Below are 18,383 nucleotides of genomic sequence, written 5' to 3'. Positions count from 1 at the left end.
TCAGCTCCCAGACTAATCTAAAAAATCTTGACTTTATTGAGGCGGTATTGATACAAACGCCATGTTCCCAAATTGGACTTCAAATTGTGGTGTCCCTATAGAGGACATTGTATTTTGGCAGTAATCTGAGTGTATATTATGCAAAGGGTGGATTTGGAGTAGCCTTATGTTTTTAATATCTCCTAGGACTAGTCTTAAAGGGAAGGTGGTACACTATAGGTAATTGTCAAAGACCAGTCTTCTCACTTGGTGTATCCCAACATAAGCATAAAATAACAAACCTGTGAAAATTTTGGGCTCAATTTGTCATCGAAGTTGCAAGAAAATGATGAGAGAGAAAACACCCTTGTTGGAGGAATTTGTGTGCTTTCAGATAGAAATAAAAGACAACTAGCTAGAAGTATTTTATTATTTTGGTGAGAAATTACGTCTTTCTCAAAATCTACTTCAGAGGGAACCGTCTCTCACAATTATTTATACTATCAACAGCTCTCCAATGCTCGTTACCAAGTCAGTTTTTAAGTTAATATTTGTTTTGAGTAGTTACCAAACGTGTACCTTCCCTTTAAGTTAGGACTATCTTTGTGAAATCGTAAGCCTGTGGATTTGTTTAACAGTTCTCAGAGGAAAGTACACAGTATACAGTCCTTACTACACATAATTGTTATGCAGCAGAAACTTTATAAGTGTCTTCCTGTAAGTGACAGAAGCTTTGATTAATACAAATGTTTACGCTGTTTTACTACTGTCTCTCTAAGACTGCGTCAAGATGTCCAAAGTAACTTTCACAATAACTGAAAGAGATATTGACATGAAAGTTGATATAAAAAGGGTTTTTATTGTAGTCTATATTCTGAATTTGTTTTTATGACATGTGCATAATAATCATAATCCATGTTAATAGCAAATTGCAGTAAAACACATCAAGACAATCACATTTGATTCCTAATTTATTGGTTTTAAATATTGCTATAAAAAATTAATATGTCCATATATTAGGAGAAGTAAAGGATACATTTAAAAGGACCCATTTGAAGTTAAACAACAATTCATACTTTGTTTTATAATAAAGCATTGTTAATTGAATCAAAAGATAATTCCATATTTTGTCACCACATGTACATCAAATCTTTTAAGAGTGTAAAGTCCAAAATCCATGTCAATGAGATAAATTCAATTTTTCAAATTAATAAAGAAATACCCAAATGTTATTACAGAATACATAATTGTAGTTATGTCGTTTAATTCCATCCCGCTTGATGAGTTATAAATTTACAGCAATACCACCCCAACGAAACCATTCTTTACCATTATAGAGATGTCTAAAAAGGGTACATAACAAATAAATATTATAATTCAGTAAGTTCCTTTTCTAAGCTTCGAAACTGATGTCAAATTTCACTATTATCATATTTCCCAAATTAAATTTATTTGTGTACAAACAGTACTTTTTCTCTAATTAAGGCAGTTGTTATGAAAATTTTACACAAAGTTGCCCTCTGTTTTTTAAATCATCATGAAAATGGCGATTAAGAAAACATAAAGGCCGGTTTAGAGTCCGTCGCGCGATGGTCGCGCGACGGAAATCTTGCGCGCGATCCTAAGACTGCTCGGCCTAAATGCTGTGTCTTGTTATGATCGCGCGTCAAGATTTCCATCGCGTGACCGACTATAACACGGCCTTTACTCACAATTTCATAAAGTCAATGAAATTGTAAAATTCTGTTTAAATAGTTTAAAAACTTTTTTTTTTTTCACCACGTAAAAAACCAAGCTTTAATTGAACATCAGTCACTACCAAAGCATGCATTACTCAGCATTGGTCTAATACAATAATATTAATAATAATCTGTAACATTTTAATGTCACTTGGATTACATTGAACGACAAACATAACATATCCTACAAAACAGAGAACATCATATATACAGCTTTTTAATGTAATGTTTTTACATACACAATATAAGTATAAATATCCTTTACACATTAAAAAATAGTTTTACAAAAGCCAAAACACTGCCTGCTCTTGTTGGGGGAAATTTAATTGTTCATTAATTCAATACCTTTTTTAGATTTCTTTTAATGGATGATTGTTGATTGTTGTTTTCTCCCCTAGTACATGTTAACAAATTGGAGCTTGCCTTGCAAAGTCTGGTGCAACATTGTTCCAAATCTTATTTCGTCAACTTTCATACTTGAGCTGGTCTGAAAGCTACCTGCTTAGCCTCTTGAATATGATGATATTGCCCTGGCCACAGACAAAAACAAATGTGCGAAATTCAACCACTGGAAATTAACCTAGAAATATTTTGTTTTTGCCCAGAAATGGCCATTTTGCCTGTGATACCAAAGATTGTGAAGGCACATCTTGTGCTTTTGTACGTTTTTGCACATTAATGTTACCGGCACAATGTTCGGTTGTAAAACCCTTAACCAATGCAGTTAGTGACAAATGGATGTCCTAAAACATTTTGATTCATCGATGACACTTCAACCACACATCGATCATCTGTCATCATACCACATCAGGAATATTGGTAAGATTCGTAAGTACTTGGACAAAAGTGCCACTTAAAAGGTCATTCATGCATTTGTTACTTCTCGCCTTGACAATGGCAATGCTCTTCTCTACAGTCTTCCTAACAACCAGATTTCCCGTCTTCAACGCTTCCAAAATACTGCTGCCCGCATTGTGACACTGTCTAGGAAATCTTGTTCCATCACAAACAACTACACTGGCTCCCCATCTCTCAACGAATCATCTTCAAGCTGATGCTCATTGTCCACAAAGCACTTAATGGCAAGGCTCCCCACTGTATTTCTGAACTCCTTCAAGTTTACACTCCATCAAGAAATCTTCGATCAAGTTCTATGCTTCTTCTCATTGAACCAAAGTCTCGACACTCATGGGGTGACAGGTCTTTTTCTTCAGCTGTGCCACGCATCTGGAACTCTCTACCACTTAATCTTAGATCTTGTCTTTGTACCACATCATTCAAATCTCTTCTCAAAACTTATCTTATGTCACAGGTTTTCAAAGACTAATTTTGTTGTGTCTGTTTTTTGTTTGTTTTGTTTGTTGTTGGTTTTTTACTGCGCCTTGAACACCCAGCAGGGTGGATACACGTGCGCATTACAAGTCTTATTATTATTATTATTATTATTATTATTATTATTATTGTTATTATTATATTATTATTATTAACATTCATGGTCAAATAATTCCGTCACTTTTAGAGATGAAACAATTCTATCCACACACTGAAATAGTCACCTGGATCCCCCAAAACAATTAGAACATCAACTAAAATTTGCCTGGTATGCATGTAGAACTGGTTAACAGCAGTATTTACAGCAGATAAATAATGACATTGAATACAAACCATGGGAGTGAATACATTGAAGGGTTTAAAGTTAAAATCACTCTAAGTATTTGTCAAGCCGGTGGGTCATGTTCAACTAAATAAACTCTCAAGTGATTTGTAAATACTATAGTTGATAAATAGGCTTATACAGGCATTTCAAAAGTGTCAAACCTTAACTACTTCTTGCTTTTTTCGTTAACAAACTGAACATTTCACTCTGACCGGATATCAAAAGTAAATTTCATTTTCTTTCATAAAACTATTTTAGGAACTTATACTTGGTGTCTTAATAATTTACATATTTATAAATATTGATACATTTCCGGTGGGTATTGATACTTTAAGGCACTGTAATAAGAGTTTTCACAGAATTAGTTTACTAACTAATTTAAGCTGGTTAGATAAGTTGAGCTTAGCTTTTATAGTTTAACTTTGTAGTTGCAAACAAACATGTACGAATGTTATACAGAAGAGTCTAAGAAAAAAAACTTCAAAAATGTTAATTTCAAAAATAGTATGTGCATGTATTGGGAAAGATACATGTACATTATTGGACTTTTGTTCATGAAATACAATCGCTTTTATCAATCAGACAATTTATTGTAAAAGGTATTCATTTGAGTTGAAATCAAGTTTTTCCCTCCCCCTTTTGAGGCTGAATCCAGAGCAGCCAAATTTCATAAAGCTGGTTAACAACAAGTTGCTAAGCACAAAACAAATTTGCTTACCAGAAAAAAAGGTTACCAGGCAAGACGTTATGTTACTTGTTTCATTTGCAACTGGTTTATTGTTACCTCTTGCTCAGCAGAAATTGTTTGACAGCTTTATAGAATTTGGCCCTGATGTGACAATTTCTTGTAAGTTCAGCTCAGCCCGACCTTCAGTTAAATGATCTTTAGAAACCAAAGTATATTTAGAAATTTGAACTTGTGTTTAATTCCTGTGGGATTTCTGTGGGATCCCTTATATGATGATTATGAGTTCATGAATACATTCTCGCCCTAAAAGGTACCAGAAACCAACATTTAGAGTCATTTTCCTTTAAGTCATTGTGATGAAACTGCAGGCAACTGCATCCCACAGGTAAATGTGGGTTGGCAACAAACAACTTGCATTATCAAGCTGCACAAATTATATTTACAAAATGCAGCGTCGTACAAAATATTAAAACTATCCACACATAGCATTCAGCTAGAGTCTATACACAGCTGTTATTTAATTCCCTTCTCGGGGTGAAATTTTCAACTTTGGTCATTTCCAGTCGTCGTGGCAACCTGATGCCTAAATGCACTAGGGTGTTGACAATCGTAATCATCATCGGTGAAACGATCCGCAGTGTCGTCATCATACTCAGAATTTCTTCTCATCTCTCTGGCCTGGCAGCTTTTGAGCCATGTTCGATAGATGGTAACCGACATGAGAGCACCAGCTACAGCCGAGCATATCGCAATGATGAGGATAAACGTAGGGCTGATTGGGTCGGCGGGGGCCGGTTGTTGGACACAAGCCACTTCGGGTTTGGCTTGTAATCGCTGGACTTCTGGGATAGCACGAGGGAAGGGCTCTGAAATACAGAAAAGTGATCAAAGTATGAGTTAGTGAGTTAGTGAGTAAGCGAGTGGGTGAGTGGGGGTGAGTGGGGGTGAGTGGGGGTGAGTGGGGGTGAGTGGGGGTGAGTGGGGGTGAGTGGGTGATTGAGTGATTGAGTGAGTGTAACGGGAGGGTCTTCAGTTGTCTGATGGTCGCCTTCAAAGTGATACAAAGTACAACTAACTAAAACTCTTTGCTACCTGATGGTACCTTTCTTTAAAGTATGATTGAATGTAAGGTGCAATTTGTTTAATTTTGGTGAACACAATTCCTTCACAATGCGCCTTATTGTTTACCGAGTGAGGGTGCGCTCAAAAATATTTATTAGGTAAATTCATTCATTCTCAAACAGTCATTAAAGGCTAGAGCAAATTACCACCACAGACACTATCCACCATGGAAAATAACATCTTTTAAGGAGCTGTTATAACCCAACTCTAAAGCAACTTAAAACTACGGTGCAACCTAGGCCTAAGTGACAGAACGCCAATACAACTGTGCAGGACGAACCACCCTTATGACATTTTTGAAAATCTTGACATGCCTCCATCAGATATTACACTCAATAAAAATATTGTTGACATTTCTGAATTTGTTGCCTAGATCAAAAATTCTATTTGAAAATCAAAGTGCAAGTCTTTACTTTGTTTAAGTTCGATGAATTATACTAAAACTTCTTGTCTTCACAATGTGATGTATCTTTATGATTGAAACATTTAATGAATTGAAATCCAACCCACCTTTAGCCGCTTTGCATAGATCCACCTCCTTGATGCATCCAATACACTGCCCATTACCAGGATTGGCTTCCAAGCAGCGTCGACTACGATGCTTATGAAGCTGGCCCTCTTTGTTGCACTTTGTCCATCGGCTCCATTCCTTCCATCCGGAGAGATGATAGTTATGACGACTCGGTGACTGGATGGAGCCCTGCTCACCGGACGAGCCTGCAAGAAGAAGGAGACCTAAGGGCATGTTAGAATCTGTGAGAAGTTATCCAGAATAAAATGACACAACATGAGGAGCAGATGATTACTAATTTCCACTTTGGGGTCAACATTTGTCTCAGACAAGACAAAGAAAATTGTTTTCATAGACAAACAAGTTTTAGGCTGGCAAAATATAAAATCATAGATGTACACACTTCTTTTATTTAGAGATGTAAAAGACTTAAGGAATGGCGACTAACACAATGTAGAGAAACAGAGAGTGGTGTGGAAGGAGAAATGTTTGGATGCCGGGTCAGAGGGGTTTGGGGCAATTGGGCACGTCTGGGTGCAGGTACCACGAGGATCGAGTCACCTAGAGGGCCTAGAAAGGAGACCTCATGTTTGAATACTGGGGGTCATGCAGGTTTTTTTTGTGCCTTTTTTTTTTTTTTTGGGGGGGGATAGGGTATGTCTTAGATCGTGTTTTGGGTTTTTTTTGGGGGGGGGGGGGGATAGGGTATGTCTTAGATCGTGTTTTTTTTTTTTTTTTTTTGGGGGGGGGGATAGGGTATGTCTTAGATCGGGCGGCAAAAAGCTTCTAGAGGGGCTACAAAGGAGACCTCGTGTTTGAATATCAGGGTCATGCAGGGGGTTTGGGGGGAAAAGGGTATGTCTGGGAGCAGGCACCATGAGGAGTCACCTAGGAGGACTACAAAGGAGACCTCATGTTTGAATAATGGGGTCATGCAGGGGGTTTGGGGCGATAGGGTATGTCTTGGATCTGGCGGCAAAAACCTCTAGAGAGGCTAGAAAGGAGACATGGTGTGGAAGGACAAATATTTGAATGAATACTGGGGTCACCAGGGGCACCAGGGAGCTGGTAGCTAGAAAAGAAACCATGAGGAACTAGAAAGGAGACATGTGGAAGGAGAAAATTTTGTTTGGGTTTGGGGCGATGTCTGAGGGAGCAGGTGAGTAGCACGAGGAGGGTCCTTAGAGGGACTAGAAAGCAGAGGAGGAAGGAAGTAATAGTAACAAGAGTAGCTTCAAGTTAACAGCTTACTGTCAAAATCAGGGCATTCTGAGATGGAACATGTTTGTGAGTCTATGCTAGAGCCGATACATCCACTACCACCGTGTGCTGGAGTAGGGTTGTTACAGGTTCTTGTTCGTATACGTGTCCCTTCACCGCACGTCTCACTGCAGTCTGTCCATTCGCTCCAGCAACTCCAACCTCCAACAACTGCAATGTCAAACAAGAAATTGTTTAATATATAGGATTCGAACTGCGTCTAGCCATCAGGCTTGCTCGGTGGTCTAGTGGTAAGACTACTGTTCGAGCAATGCAAAGATCGTGGGTTCGAATCCCACCCAAATGATTTGCCTATGGATTTTAATTTCATACACAAATGTTAGATAAAATTTTAAAATGCAATTTTTGAGAAAGTTATACCCTTTCTTAAAGTATTTCATGAGTATTTCTAGAGTATTTCATGGTAAATAATTTAAAAACTAAAAATGAAATGTTGTTGAGATACCAACATTATCTCTTGCCATCAACAATTTTACACTGTAACTCGTATTTTGAGCATTGTTTTGGTGTCTGCGAAAGTTTTGTTTGTTTTTCCTTTTTAAACTGCATCATCTCTCAAAGTTCGTTCTGAGAAATAATTCTTTCTGTAGAAATCTGCCATGCATCTTAAATAAATTAAAACCTTCCCAAAAGACACTCTCAGAATAGCTTGACTTTAGTACAAAAATTCCACACACAAAACAAATTGTTTTCATAAATAACACAAAACAATTATTTTAAAGTATTAAAGTATTTATTCCCATAGAATATCTTCTTACCTGGGCATTCAGAAAATCCTGAGCATGTTCTCTGTTGATAAGAGTCACCCGAACATTGTGCGTTACCAGGGAAACATGAACGATGTCGTTGTTGCGTACCACCACTACCACAAGTAACACTACACGGTAACCATGGTGACCAAACTGTCCATCCTCCAAACGATCCTAAGAATAAAAGATAGATTGTTAAAGTTTGTTTCAAAATATAAGCTAAACTTGTCAAGATATTTGTTGGTCTTCAGTATCATCTCATGATGTGCAGACCTTTAGAAATGGTTGGGAAGTAGTTGATATTCAGTTTCTAAATCCCAACAAACCATTTTCCCTAATCGTGCTTTGAAGCAGAACATTTTTGGAATAAAATGTTATTTTCAAAATTAGATGGAAATATCTGAAAAATTTCCGCCTGACTTTGATGGCTTTTAGAAGCCAACTTTCAATCCAGTTCCCAAACAGTAACATAGCATACATGCAGTATGCATTCCAAGCATGTAGTTTCAGTTGATGGTTACACTATTTGTATTAATACTTTGATTTGTGGATTTGTTCTTGAGAACTTGTCTTGCTTTTTACAAAGTAGATATACAAATAGTGTTACCTCAAACTTAATATACATTGATGCCTGACCATGCAATGCCTTAAAACCCCCCCCCCCCCCCCCCCCCCCCCCGTGTTCCCCTCACACACAGAGCGTTCAAAATTATTCCTTATGTAAACTTCAAAGAAATTAGAGGAGTGAAATAACTTTCTTTACACCATTTTGAAGCCAGCCAAATACTTTGACCCAAGATTGACCTAAAAAGGTATTTAGTATTAGGTCGGTTTTCCAAAGGTTGAATATTTGTTGGTTTTTACTGGACAAGTGTCCCTTTGGCCACGTTGCTATAATTTCATTTTTTAATTCACAAAATCCTGTCCAGTAATTAGGAGCAAGCCAGACGGGGTGATCTGATCACCTGACTCCAAAGTGCAGTAAGAACCTAAGGGCATTCAGGCGCACAGACCAGGAAGAACCTACTACTGACTGCAAGCTCTGTTCAAAGGAAAACTCAATTTGTAACTAATCTGTATCAATACCAAATATCTGAGTTGATAATCTAACGGATATCACAAGCTACTTGCAGTCAAAGTGTCTACAAACTCATCATCAGACGGCTTGTAAAATTTGAAAATCCTATTTTTTAATAGTTTTATTTTCACGAGATGTAATGAACTGTGTAACAAAATGTCCTGTTTAACTTGTACTGCTCAAGGGTAATTGTCACCAAAGTGTAGCCCAGTTGGGACTTAATTATATACCCTCATTGGGTCCATTAATGGGATAACCCCCTTTTTGGATTCCTTGGGTGAAAACAACACTTTATTTTGCAACGAAAATGTCTCTCAAAAAGTGGATGCGTGTTTTGTTAAGCTTTTGTGATCCATTTGTGCAGACATGAACCAACACCATGGCAATGATACAGTAAATTCATTATGGTAGAATTATTACAGGAAAGAAATTGTTAAAATAACAAAAATGTTTCCTAAAGCCGTTTGATAAAATTGATCCCACTTATATAATAATAAAAACTTATAAAGCGCACAAATCATGGCACTCAATACAAATAATATGTAGGTCTATATCTACAATAAGCAAAATGGAAGCGAAGCCTTAGCTACGAAGAAATCCAGAGTACACAATAAAGACAGTAACAAAATAAAACAAATAAAAAAAACTATTTACTCAAATACTTGTGTCTTAACGCTATTTAAATTGAGTTGAAGAAAACCTAGTGAAACAATTGATTTAAAACACACTGAAAAGCCTGTATATATTAACAAAAAGACCTCAATTGGGATATACCTTAACCCTAATCTCAACAACAATCTCCCGATGGAGGGATTTCAGTCCTTGCCTAGATCAGTGAACTCTTGCCACTCATCACTAAATACTCCATAAAGGGAAACCATTTCGTGTATGCCGGCAAAAAACTTCCAATGAATTTAATAACCATATGCCAAAGTAACGCAAAACATTTCCCTAATTCACCATCAAGGTGTGTTCAGACTGACCAACGGTGTGGTTCAAGGTGTGTTCAGACTGACCCAGGGTGTGGTTCAAGGTGTGTTCAGACTGACCAAGGGTGTGGTTCAATCTCCAGCGTCAGTTTACACTCAACCCCCCAAACACAACCAAACTACAGGATATTGAGCGGTTTACTACAGCTAAAGATAAAGCTCTAACAGGATGAGAACCAGGGTGATGGTTTCTGACAACATTGCTGAGGAAGTTTCCACCGGCCACTGGAAGGATGTCCTACTCAGTTGGTGAAGGGATTGAAAACAGCCACATGTTGGCAGGGAGAGTGTTGGGCTAGTAATGGGTTTGGATGGTGGTGGGACGTCATACAAGAGTAACTTTGGGTGATCAGGTTTAGATCAGAAGTGACCTGCTTTCAAAGGTCTTAGACACAGGTGAAGCTGAGCTCAATTTCTCTTTTGACCATCTTTTAGAGTTACAGTTGCCAGTCTCGGTGTTTGGTTGAAACAATTGTATTGCCCCAGACAGAACTATCTATTCAATTGTCATTTAAAATTGTCTTCAAAGTTTTGCCTTAATTTGTTATAATTTCTTATCTGTTTAGCCCTTGTTTAGCTTTTAACAATGTATAGTGTTCTTCTTTTTATAGTGCCTTTAAGCAAATTCATGGATATATGGCGGTTTATACATGCAGATGTCGTTATTATTATTAATAGGCTAGGCATACCTAGTTAAAAATAGAAAATTGAAAACAATTTAATCCACTTGGCAATCTTTAGGCCTAGATACAAATTAAATAAAAAGATTTGTCCAAAACTCAGACACTTTAAATACTGAGATTACCCTTTTAATATGAAACAGGACAATTCATCACTTATGAGGAATTTATTAACCTAAACGCTTCAAACAAAAAACAAAGCAATTTTCCTCCCCCAATGCCTAACCCCTCGCCACACCCCACTCCCCCCAACCCCCAACCTAGCAAAAGGTCACCAAACTGAGTTTATATATCTTGCCTCTAGTTGGTAGGCCTACTGGTTGACATGAGCTTGGCACCTCAAGGTGCTGACTCCCCCAGGGCAAGTCAACTCATAACAGCTGGGCATTTATTAACAACAGCTTTAATGTTTAATGTGAATGCCTCCATGTCCTTAATTCATGGAGCCAATTTTTCAACGTTGAAAAAAAATGGAAGTATGGTTGTGTGGAGGCAGATGGTAATCGCTGCCTGTGTTAGTGAATGATCTGAGGCTTCCTAATGGTAACTGGACATAGAAATTGTCCGGGCTCCTGCAACAGCAGTTTCCACATGAAATTTCAGTTTCATTATAAATGTTGCAGTGTTTCATACTAGTTTTTTTATTTAAACAATTGAAGTAATTTAAATGTTATTTCTTTAGAGCTATCATAACACTGCCCTTATAAGCAAGTTATGTTAAGAAAAGATATGTTCTGTTTTAAAAGAAATTACAGCCCTGGTTTACGTTAATATTTGTTCATTTCAACAAACAAGTTTTCGTCTCTAGACTTGCAAGCTGACAAAGCAAATCATTTCAAAAATTTTACATATTTTTGAGAGCAAAGGATTTTTTCAATGGCAAGTCTGTGCTGCCCCTACAGCGTTAAAATCATCTTTAAAAAAATAAATAAAAAAATGTCCATTAGATGATTTTTCGATCATAATTCGGTACCCTCACCTCCCCGAGTGAATACATTGATAAATCATAGCTGGTACAGGTTCAAATCCAGCCCTTAATAATTTCTCTCCATTCACCCCATTCACAGATACTTAATCAATTCTTAAAAACCAAAGGATCAGAAAAATTATACAAAAATGTTTTTTTTTTTTTTTTTTTTTTACAGGCCAATGTAACATCCTGAATGTTACATCTGATGTGAATAAATCTGAGTTCCTCTAAACATGATCATCAATTATAGACTCTCTCTGATCCATACAAGGCTAGATCTAAAACTATCATGGCTTCAGTCTCTGTGACCGACACCCGAAGTCCATGCATCATTAGCTCACCTCAGAAGTAATAATGTAATAAAGATATAATAATGTTGGAAGCACTTTGAGACGCCCTCCGGTTGTGAAAAGCGCTATAAAAAAACTGGTTGTTGTTATTATTACTATTACACAATCTGAGAAACGTATCCGACAGAAACATATCTCAGATTTAAATTTAGGTGGATAAAAAAAGATATATGATTCCATGACCACAAACCTTCTAAGTGAAAAGATTCTCAAAATGCTTTACACTATCCAAAGCTGCTGTATTTCTTATAAGTTTTTACTGCCATTAGTTTGAGAGTCATTATTAAAGGTATACCTTCCCTTTAAAGCCCTTGGACTTACAGGGTTTACAGAAGGTAGTGGTGAAAGACTTCTCTTGAAATATTATTCCATGAAATGCTTTACTTTTTGAGAAAACAGTAAAACAATATCAATTCTCGATATCGAGAGTTACGGATTTATTTTAAACACATGTCATGACACGGCGAAACGTGCGGATACAAGGGTGGATTTTCCCGTTATATCACATCACCAATTGATAAGGTTCCAACGAAGAAGAAGAAAAAATAGGAATACAAAGAAACAAATGAGTAATAGGCTAAAACAAACATATCTAGCCTATTAAAAAGATTAAATAATAAAAAAATAAATAAAAAACATTTCGAAATGAAAAATAAAAGCAGTAAATAAATAGTTAAAAAATAAACAGAAGTAGCCTAAATTGTGTTGTCAATTACATTGTTTCTTAAAACAATGCCCCAGAGATGATACTCAATTAACAGAAGGAGTCCTGAGTCCATATATAGACAACTTCGCAAAAAACTGGGAATGCTCGTGTTAGCTGTAATATGAGGTGCATCTGGGCTAGATATGACAAAGCTGGTCATAAGCTCAACCAGAATACACCTCACTCCAGCAAGCACCTCATTCCACATATGTTTAACAGTGAAGTATAAGGTTATGCAAAAGTTATTTTGCAAAATAAAACAAATAATAATAAAATGCAGTTTCAACCGGGTTGCAAAATACAAAAATATGTGACCAATCTGTGAAACTAGGAAAGTTATTACCAACTTTAACAGTCTGTTAAAAACATTTAATGTAACTATAAAAAATGTTTTTTTAAAGCAAATGTTCACAATCTTTGGTAGTCTCACTTTTGAGATACACTTTTTTGCTTTGGCGATTTCTTATTTTTTAGAAGGAATTGTTTAAGATATTTTGTGCATAAATTTGCATAATTAACTCCCTAGCTTGATTTGGATTGGTCACTTATTTCCATAATATTAATATTCATGCAGGGTGCCAGCTGGTTGTGTTTTTAATTGAAAAGATTTTCAGGCAAAATTATTGCACTCATCAAAATCAATATCTTAATTTCCAGCAAAAAAATGAAAATAGAAAATTAAGAAAAACCGGAAACAAAAAATAAAGACAAGGTACAACAAAACAAGAAGATACACTTTCTGTCAAAAATTAATCCTGCTTTCTGAATTTCAGAGTTCCTTGATTTCTTGAATTTAAAGCCTTCGTAACAGACTCTGTAGATTTCGATAATCAGGCCATCTACTAATTTTTTGCTTTTTTGAATTTCAGACAGATATTTAAAATATTTTTTTTCATGCAGTATTTACCTTTACAGAGAGAAGTTTTAATGAACTGTAGGTGTTTGACTGTTTTTTTTTTGTTTTTTTTTTATCAAATAATACTCATTTCCGGTGATTTCCTCTTCAAACAAATATCTTAAATCCTGGACTCTTAACTTTGGGAACCAGCGCCCTTGAATGGCATTTTTCTTTGTCAGATACTGTGCGCTCTATGGTATTATTATTATAATACTTGTAGAACACTCAACACAGTGTTGACAAACAAAAAATTGAAAAATGTTGCTTTAAATGAAAAAAATCCTTAACTGTTGTACCTCATCTTTACAATTTGCAAAAAGAAATTATAGAAAAACAATGTTCAAAGCAATTTGCTGCTGAAAAAAAGATGTAGCATTTTTTGCATGCGATTTGCTTCCTGAGCCAGAAAATTAGAAAAGAAACTTTGTAGGATACCAGCTGGTTCATTGGTTCCCTGCTCTGAATACCTATTAATCGGTTGAGCTGCTCGACTTCTTGTTCCTCACCTCCCGTTGGCCAGCATGTCTTGCTGAGATACGGACATGATTGGTATTCTACCTTCATTCGACCAATCCTGAGCAAGGATTGATCCATCACTGGTGCTTTGCAAAGGAAGCGATAACGCTTCAAGACAAAACTGTCTTGTGTTGTGTTCTGAACCATCCATGGTGTCCATCGGGTTGTCTTACGTACTTCTGTTAGAAAAATAAACAAAGTTAAATGTAACTATTTAAAGGTGTTCACAACATGAATAAGATTGAACATAGAAATGTTTACAGATTTGTACATAAAGATGGTCATGGTGGAAAATTTCCATGACTATTTTCAATTGAAATGCTGTAGTCTTTGATAAATGGAACAAAACAATTAGCCTTGACATATCGAGTCCTATACCTGATGTTTGACAACAGTCAAAACAAATAATGGTGATTTCACTTTTTTCTTGCGATTTCAACGACTAAACTTACATGAGAAATCTGTATTATGGGGGTACAGAATCTCCCATCAAGCCAGAACTGTAGACAATGAACTTTCTAGCCTAAACTTGTTTTGCAAACTTAAAGCTAATGTTGAGTATGGTAGCAAAAAAACAGATTTTAGAGTCACAACTGATACGTCACTTGTGTGGCATTTTGAATATACAAGGGAAATCATTGAATGATTTTCCTACCTCTGCATAGTTGTTTATTACATTCTCGTGTTTCTTCCGGTGTTCCCATACACACACTACCTCCCAGACAATGTCTAGATCTAGTCTGGACTCCGCCGTTACATTTAGCTGAACATACGCTCCATGCACTCCATTCACTCCAGGAGCCTAGAAGTAGGAGACATGGGAGGGAGGGGGAAATGCATAAATGATGGGATTCATAATATGGGCGGACTTCACTGGACTAGGTGGGCATCAGTGGATTATGGCAACATCTCTCCCGCCTCAACAGCACTGAAATAACTAAAAACTCAACTTCTAAACTCACCTATTACCTGTGCACTATTTCATAAGCTGTTAAGCAGAATATACTGTGTATTTCTCCACTATAAGTGAAAAATGTGCTGGGTCCAGTAAATGAAATGGATTTTTGGGCTGTTTACCTGTTTGTGCTAGCAAAATTTGTCTGTGCTTAGCAAGTTCTTGTGCCCACAGGCTTTGTAAATTTGGGCCCTGAAAATGTCATGTCATCAAATTGGGCACATTTCATAAAGCCTGTATGCCTAAAAACACCCCAGCACAGAAAAAGGTTACAGCCAACATTAGATCAGCTTACATTGTGGCAACTGGCACCCCACTAGGTTCCTTAGGAATGTTTTCTGCTAAACAGCTTCATGAAATTTTGCTAAGCACAGAAAAACTTGCTTAGCAGCCAAAACTTACATGCCAAAATGACCATAGACTTATTTCAATCATCACCCCATTGGTTTTGTTTTCTTAGCCATCAAACTCGTTTAGCAGTATTTACTGCTTAGCACCTTAATGAAACTGGGCCACTTTCCCCCAAAATGTGGTTTTTCTGGTGCGCCCAATAATTGGAGCCATGCACAATTTTTATGCTGTGTGTGCATACTATCAATTTCCAAATCAATCAGAAAGAATTATAACTTAAATACAGGCAAGTTGCAAGAAATCTTTATCTTATAACAACATGCAATTTCATCCATTGTTTAAGCATGCTTCATCTGATATTGCAATTCAACTCTTCCAAAAAACAGCAAATAAAGTAATACAAGAATATGCAAGCAACAAAACCAAACAAAATAAAAAAGATGCAAAGTAAGAAATTTATACTTTGTTCTTCTCTTTGTTTGAGCAGAAATATTTCTTGGTAGGCACCATAATCATCCCTTGGGGTGAATATGCGCACATTATAAATGTTTTTATTATTATTATTAATTTTGATTTTTACCCATACACCAATAAATATTCTTTATCCCGATGCAAATTTAACATCTATTATTATTATTATTATTATTATAACAAAGGTTGAACATTGGGACCACACCCTCTTTTTTTACTAAACAGTAAAAACATTATGACATTGTAATGCCTACCTCTGTTTCCACCTCACCTGCTATTTAAAGAAAACTTTAGAAACTTTTAAACTTGAATGACTCAGGAACCTCGAAAATTGCTATCAAACGCCTCCATCAGTGAAACAGTCACAGGGTGGCGACGAGTCAAACTAATAATCGTTCCACTGTGTATGTTTTCAATCAACAGATATAGTGTTGGTTTGAAACATCATGCATCTAAACATTAGGTTGTATGAATCAACGTTTCTTTTCTATGAGTCACTTTTCCTGGGTGGTCAGAGTTAACCCCAAGTTTTCATCCATTAATAGATGTTTAGAATGATGTCATTCTACGAGTCACAGACAGCACTGTGTCAGCACACTTTAAAAAGTCAAATCAAAGACATTTTAAGACCGTCAACAAAATTAAGACCAAATTAAGTGAAACCAGCAGGGGGAAAGAGCTGTACCCGCTCACACTTTGTGTTATTTTTTTAAACATTCATAGTCATTAAATTTGGACAATTCATTCGATTTTTAAAGACTTTTTAAGGATCCACAGAAACCCTAGAGTAACCTTACCTAAATACTATCCATGTGTCAAATTTCCTAACTTTCAAAATCCTTGTCACTGATTTCAGAGAAAGAAAAAAACCCACTTTCACTTGAAAACTTGGAAATTGGAACTGAATGCACTCTTAGAAAACCAAAGCCTTGTGCTATCCCTATTAAATCTTTCATGATGAAAACTATGAAATGCACACAAAAGGAAATATCAACTTTGAACTTTGACATCTAAGGCAGCTATCCAGTGATTTAAGATTCCTGCCCTCTCTCTGTCCCATCAACCTAGCTCACCATCTGTTTGTATCCCCCTTGTACAATAAAGTTTGCCATCCTATAGTTAGTCTTCGTTCATGTGCTCAAAAAGAAAGCCAGTGGCTCTCGAGGGATATGAGTTATACTCCTTGTAATGGAGACTAACTCCATGTATAATAAAGGCTAACCATTTCAATTAATGTCTCATGTTACCTGATTATGTCCTGCCTTTGGGAGTGCTTGTTATGTTATTAAGCTGTTCTTTAACCAATTTGCAAAGCCAGAAACCAAAATTGAAACCAAATTTGATATATTTAGTCAATTCCATATTTTTGGCAACCATTTATAGAAGGATAATGCAGCATGTTTGCATAGAGTTGGAACTTGCTCTGTCTGGAGGAAGCCAATTACTTCTTATAACTGTGTGACCATTTTGATTGTTTTAAATCACTTTATCATATTGAGGGTTGAAAGAAAATTGACTGGTTCCTTGAAGTGGTTAAGAGCACTCACTACTTGCACTCTGACTAATCTAAGCCAAAGAGTGCTTATAAAGCCCATTCCTCAAATGTTTTATAACATAAACTGTCAACTAATTAAAAAAAATCATTAAGAAACTCATTAAATGAGACCTTAAAGTTAAAAATAAATTAACAATAATAAATAAAACAATTTTTGTAGTTCATGCAATGATGATGAGCAAATGATGTAAAAAAAAAAATTAAATAAAGAAATAAAAAGAAAGCAATAAAAGTCATGCTCGTCAAGAGGCCATGTACCTGAATTTCTCACGACAACAGCAGTACCTGAGCAGTTAGTAACCTGAATACTGTCACCCTCACAGGATGATCCTCCGCATTTAGGCTCTGGAGAATCACAGACTCGACGTCTGCAGAGGCAGTTTGAATCACCGCTAGGGTCATGGCATGGGAACCAGTCACTCCAGGCACTGTAACCTCCATCAACTGTAATGAAGGAACCGGTGTTGAAGGGAAAGATGTCAAAACTGAAATAACCTGGATCATTCAGGGGATATTGTGTAAAATGTTGTGATGTGTGTTAGCTCTGTATGTATACTAAGTACTTGCCTAAGTTATGTGAACAAAATCCACAGGCAAATCACTTGGGTGGGATTCGAACCCATGACCTTTGCATTGAAAGAGCATATGTCTTACCACTAGACTACCAAGCTAGCCCGGTGGGTACAGGCAATTCCGAATAACAAGGATCATCACAAACCATCGACTTGATTTTGGTTCACTATTTATGATTGGAAATTAAAAGTATTTCCCCTGATGCAAAATCTTTGATTCAAGTGATTTTAGTGATCAAAGGGAGGTCAGGTTGGCGTACTTATACCTTTCCTTGCCTTCCACCTCTGGAACCCCAGTTCAAATCCCAGTTCAGAACTTTGGACACTGCATTAATCAGTGCATATAAATCTGAAATTAAAAACGGTAGTTTTTATGACCGCAAATTAATGCCGCAGTAATATTTCCTTGCACTGTTTCCCTTGAGTGATTTGATCCTTCCTCACTCTAACCATGGTAACCCAACACCAAAACTGTTGAACTCTGATTACAGACCCCTTGCATTTGACATCACACACCAAAGACAGCGCCTCCACTGAGGTCTTGTGTTTTGAAGTGTTGGGGTGGT

The 18,383-nt window shown here is 36.6% G+C and overlaps 1 protein-coding gene across 3 annotated transcripts in view; it reads right to left on the bottom strand.

Moving 5' to 3' along the window:
• Positions 1–3,492: 3,492 nt before the first annotated feature.
• The window catches only part of LOC117287728 (semaphorin-5B-like), a 92,678-nt gene continuing 77,787 nt past the window's right edge, over positions 3,493–18,383 (bottom strand). Inside the window, exons 17-23 of one of the 3 annotated variants that reach the window (XM_033768231.1) lie at positions 17,504–17,689; positions 14,569–14,715; positions 13,865–14,092; positions 7,736–7,900; positions 6,948–7,127; positions 5,696–5,920; positions 3,493–4,929 (exon numbers count right to left, since the gene is read on the bottom strand). In XM_033768231.1, coding sequence (XP_033624122.1) covers positions 4,607–4,929; positions 5,696–5,920; positions 6,948–7,127; positions 7,736–7,900; positions 13,865–14,092; positions 14,569–14,715; positions 17,504–17,689 — 1,454 coding nt within the window. In that variant the 3' untranslated portion in view covers positions 3,493–4,606. The remainder of the gene's footprint in view (positions 4,930–5,695; positions 5,921–6,947; positions 7,128–7,735; positions 7,901–13,864; positions 14,093–14,568; positions 14,716–17,503; positions 17,690–18,383) is intronic. The other 2 variants (XM_033768232.1, XM_033768233.1) reach the window with 2 other exon arrangements.

The sequence above is a fragment of the Asterias rubens genome, chromosome 3 (assembly GCF_902459465.1).
Source record: "Asterias rubens chromosome 3, eAstRub1.3, whole genome shotgun sequence".
In the NCBI taxonomy this organism is placed as follows: domain Eukaryota; kingdom Metazoa; phylum Echinodermata; class Asteroidea; order Forcipulatida; family Asteriidae; genus Asterias; species Asterias rubens.
This window is presented reverse-complemented; position numbering and strand designations above follow the sequence as displayed.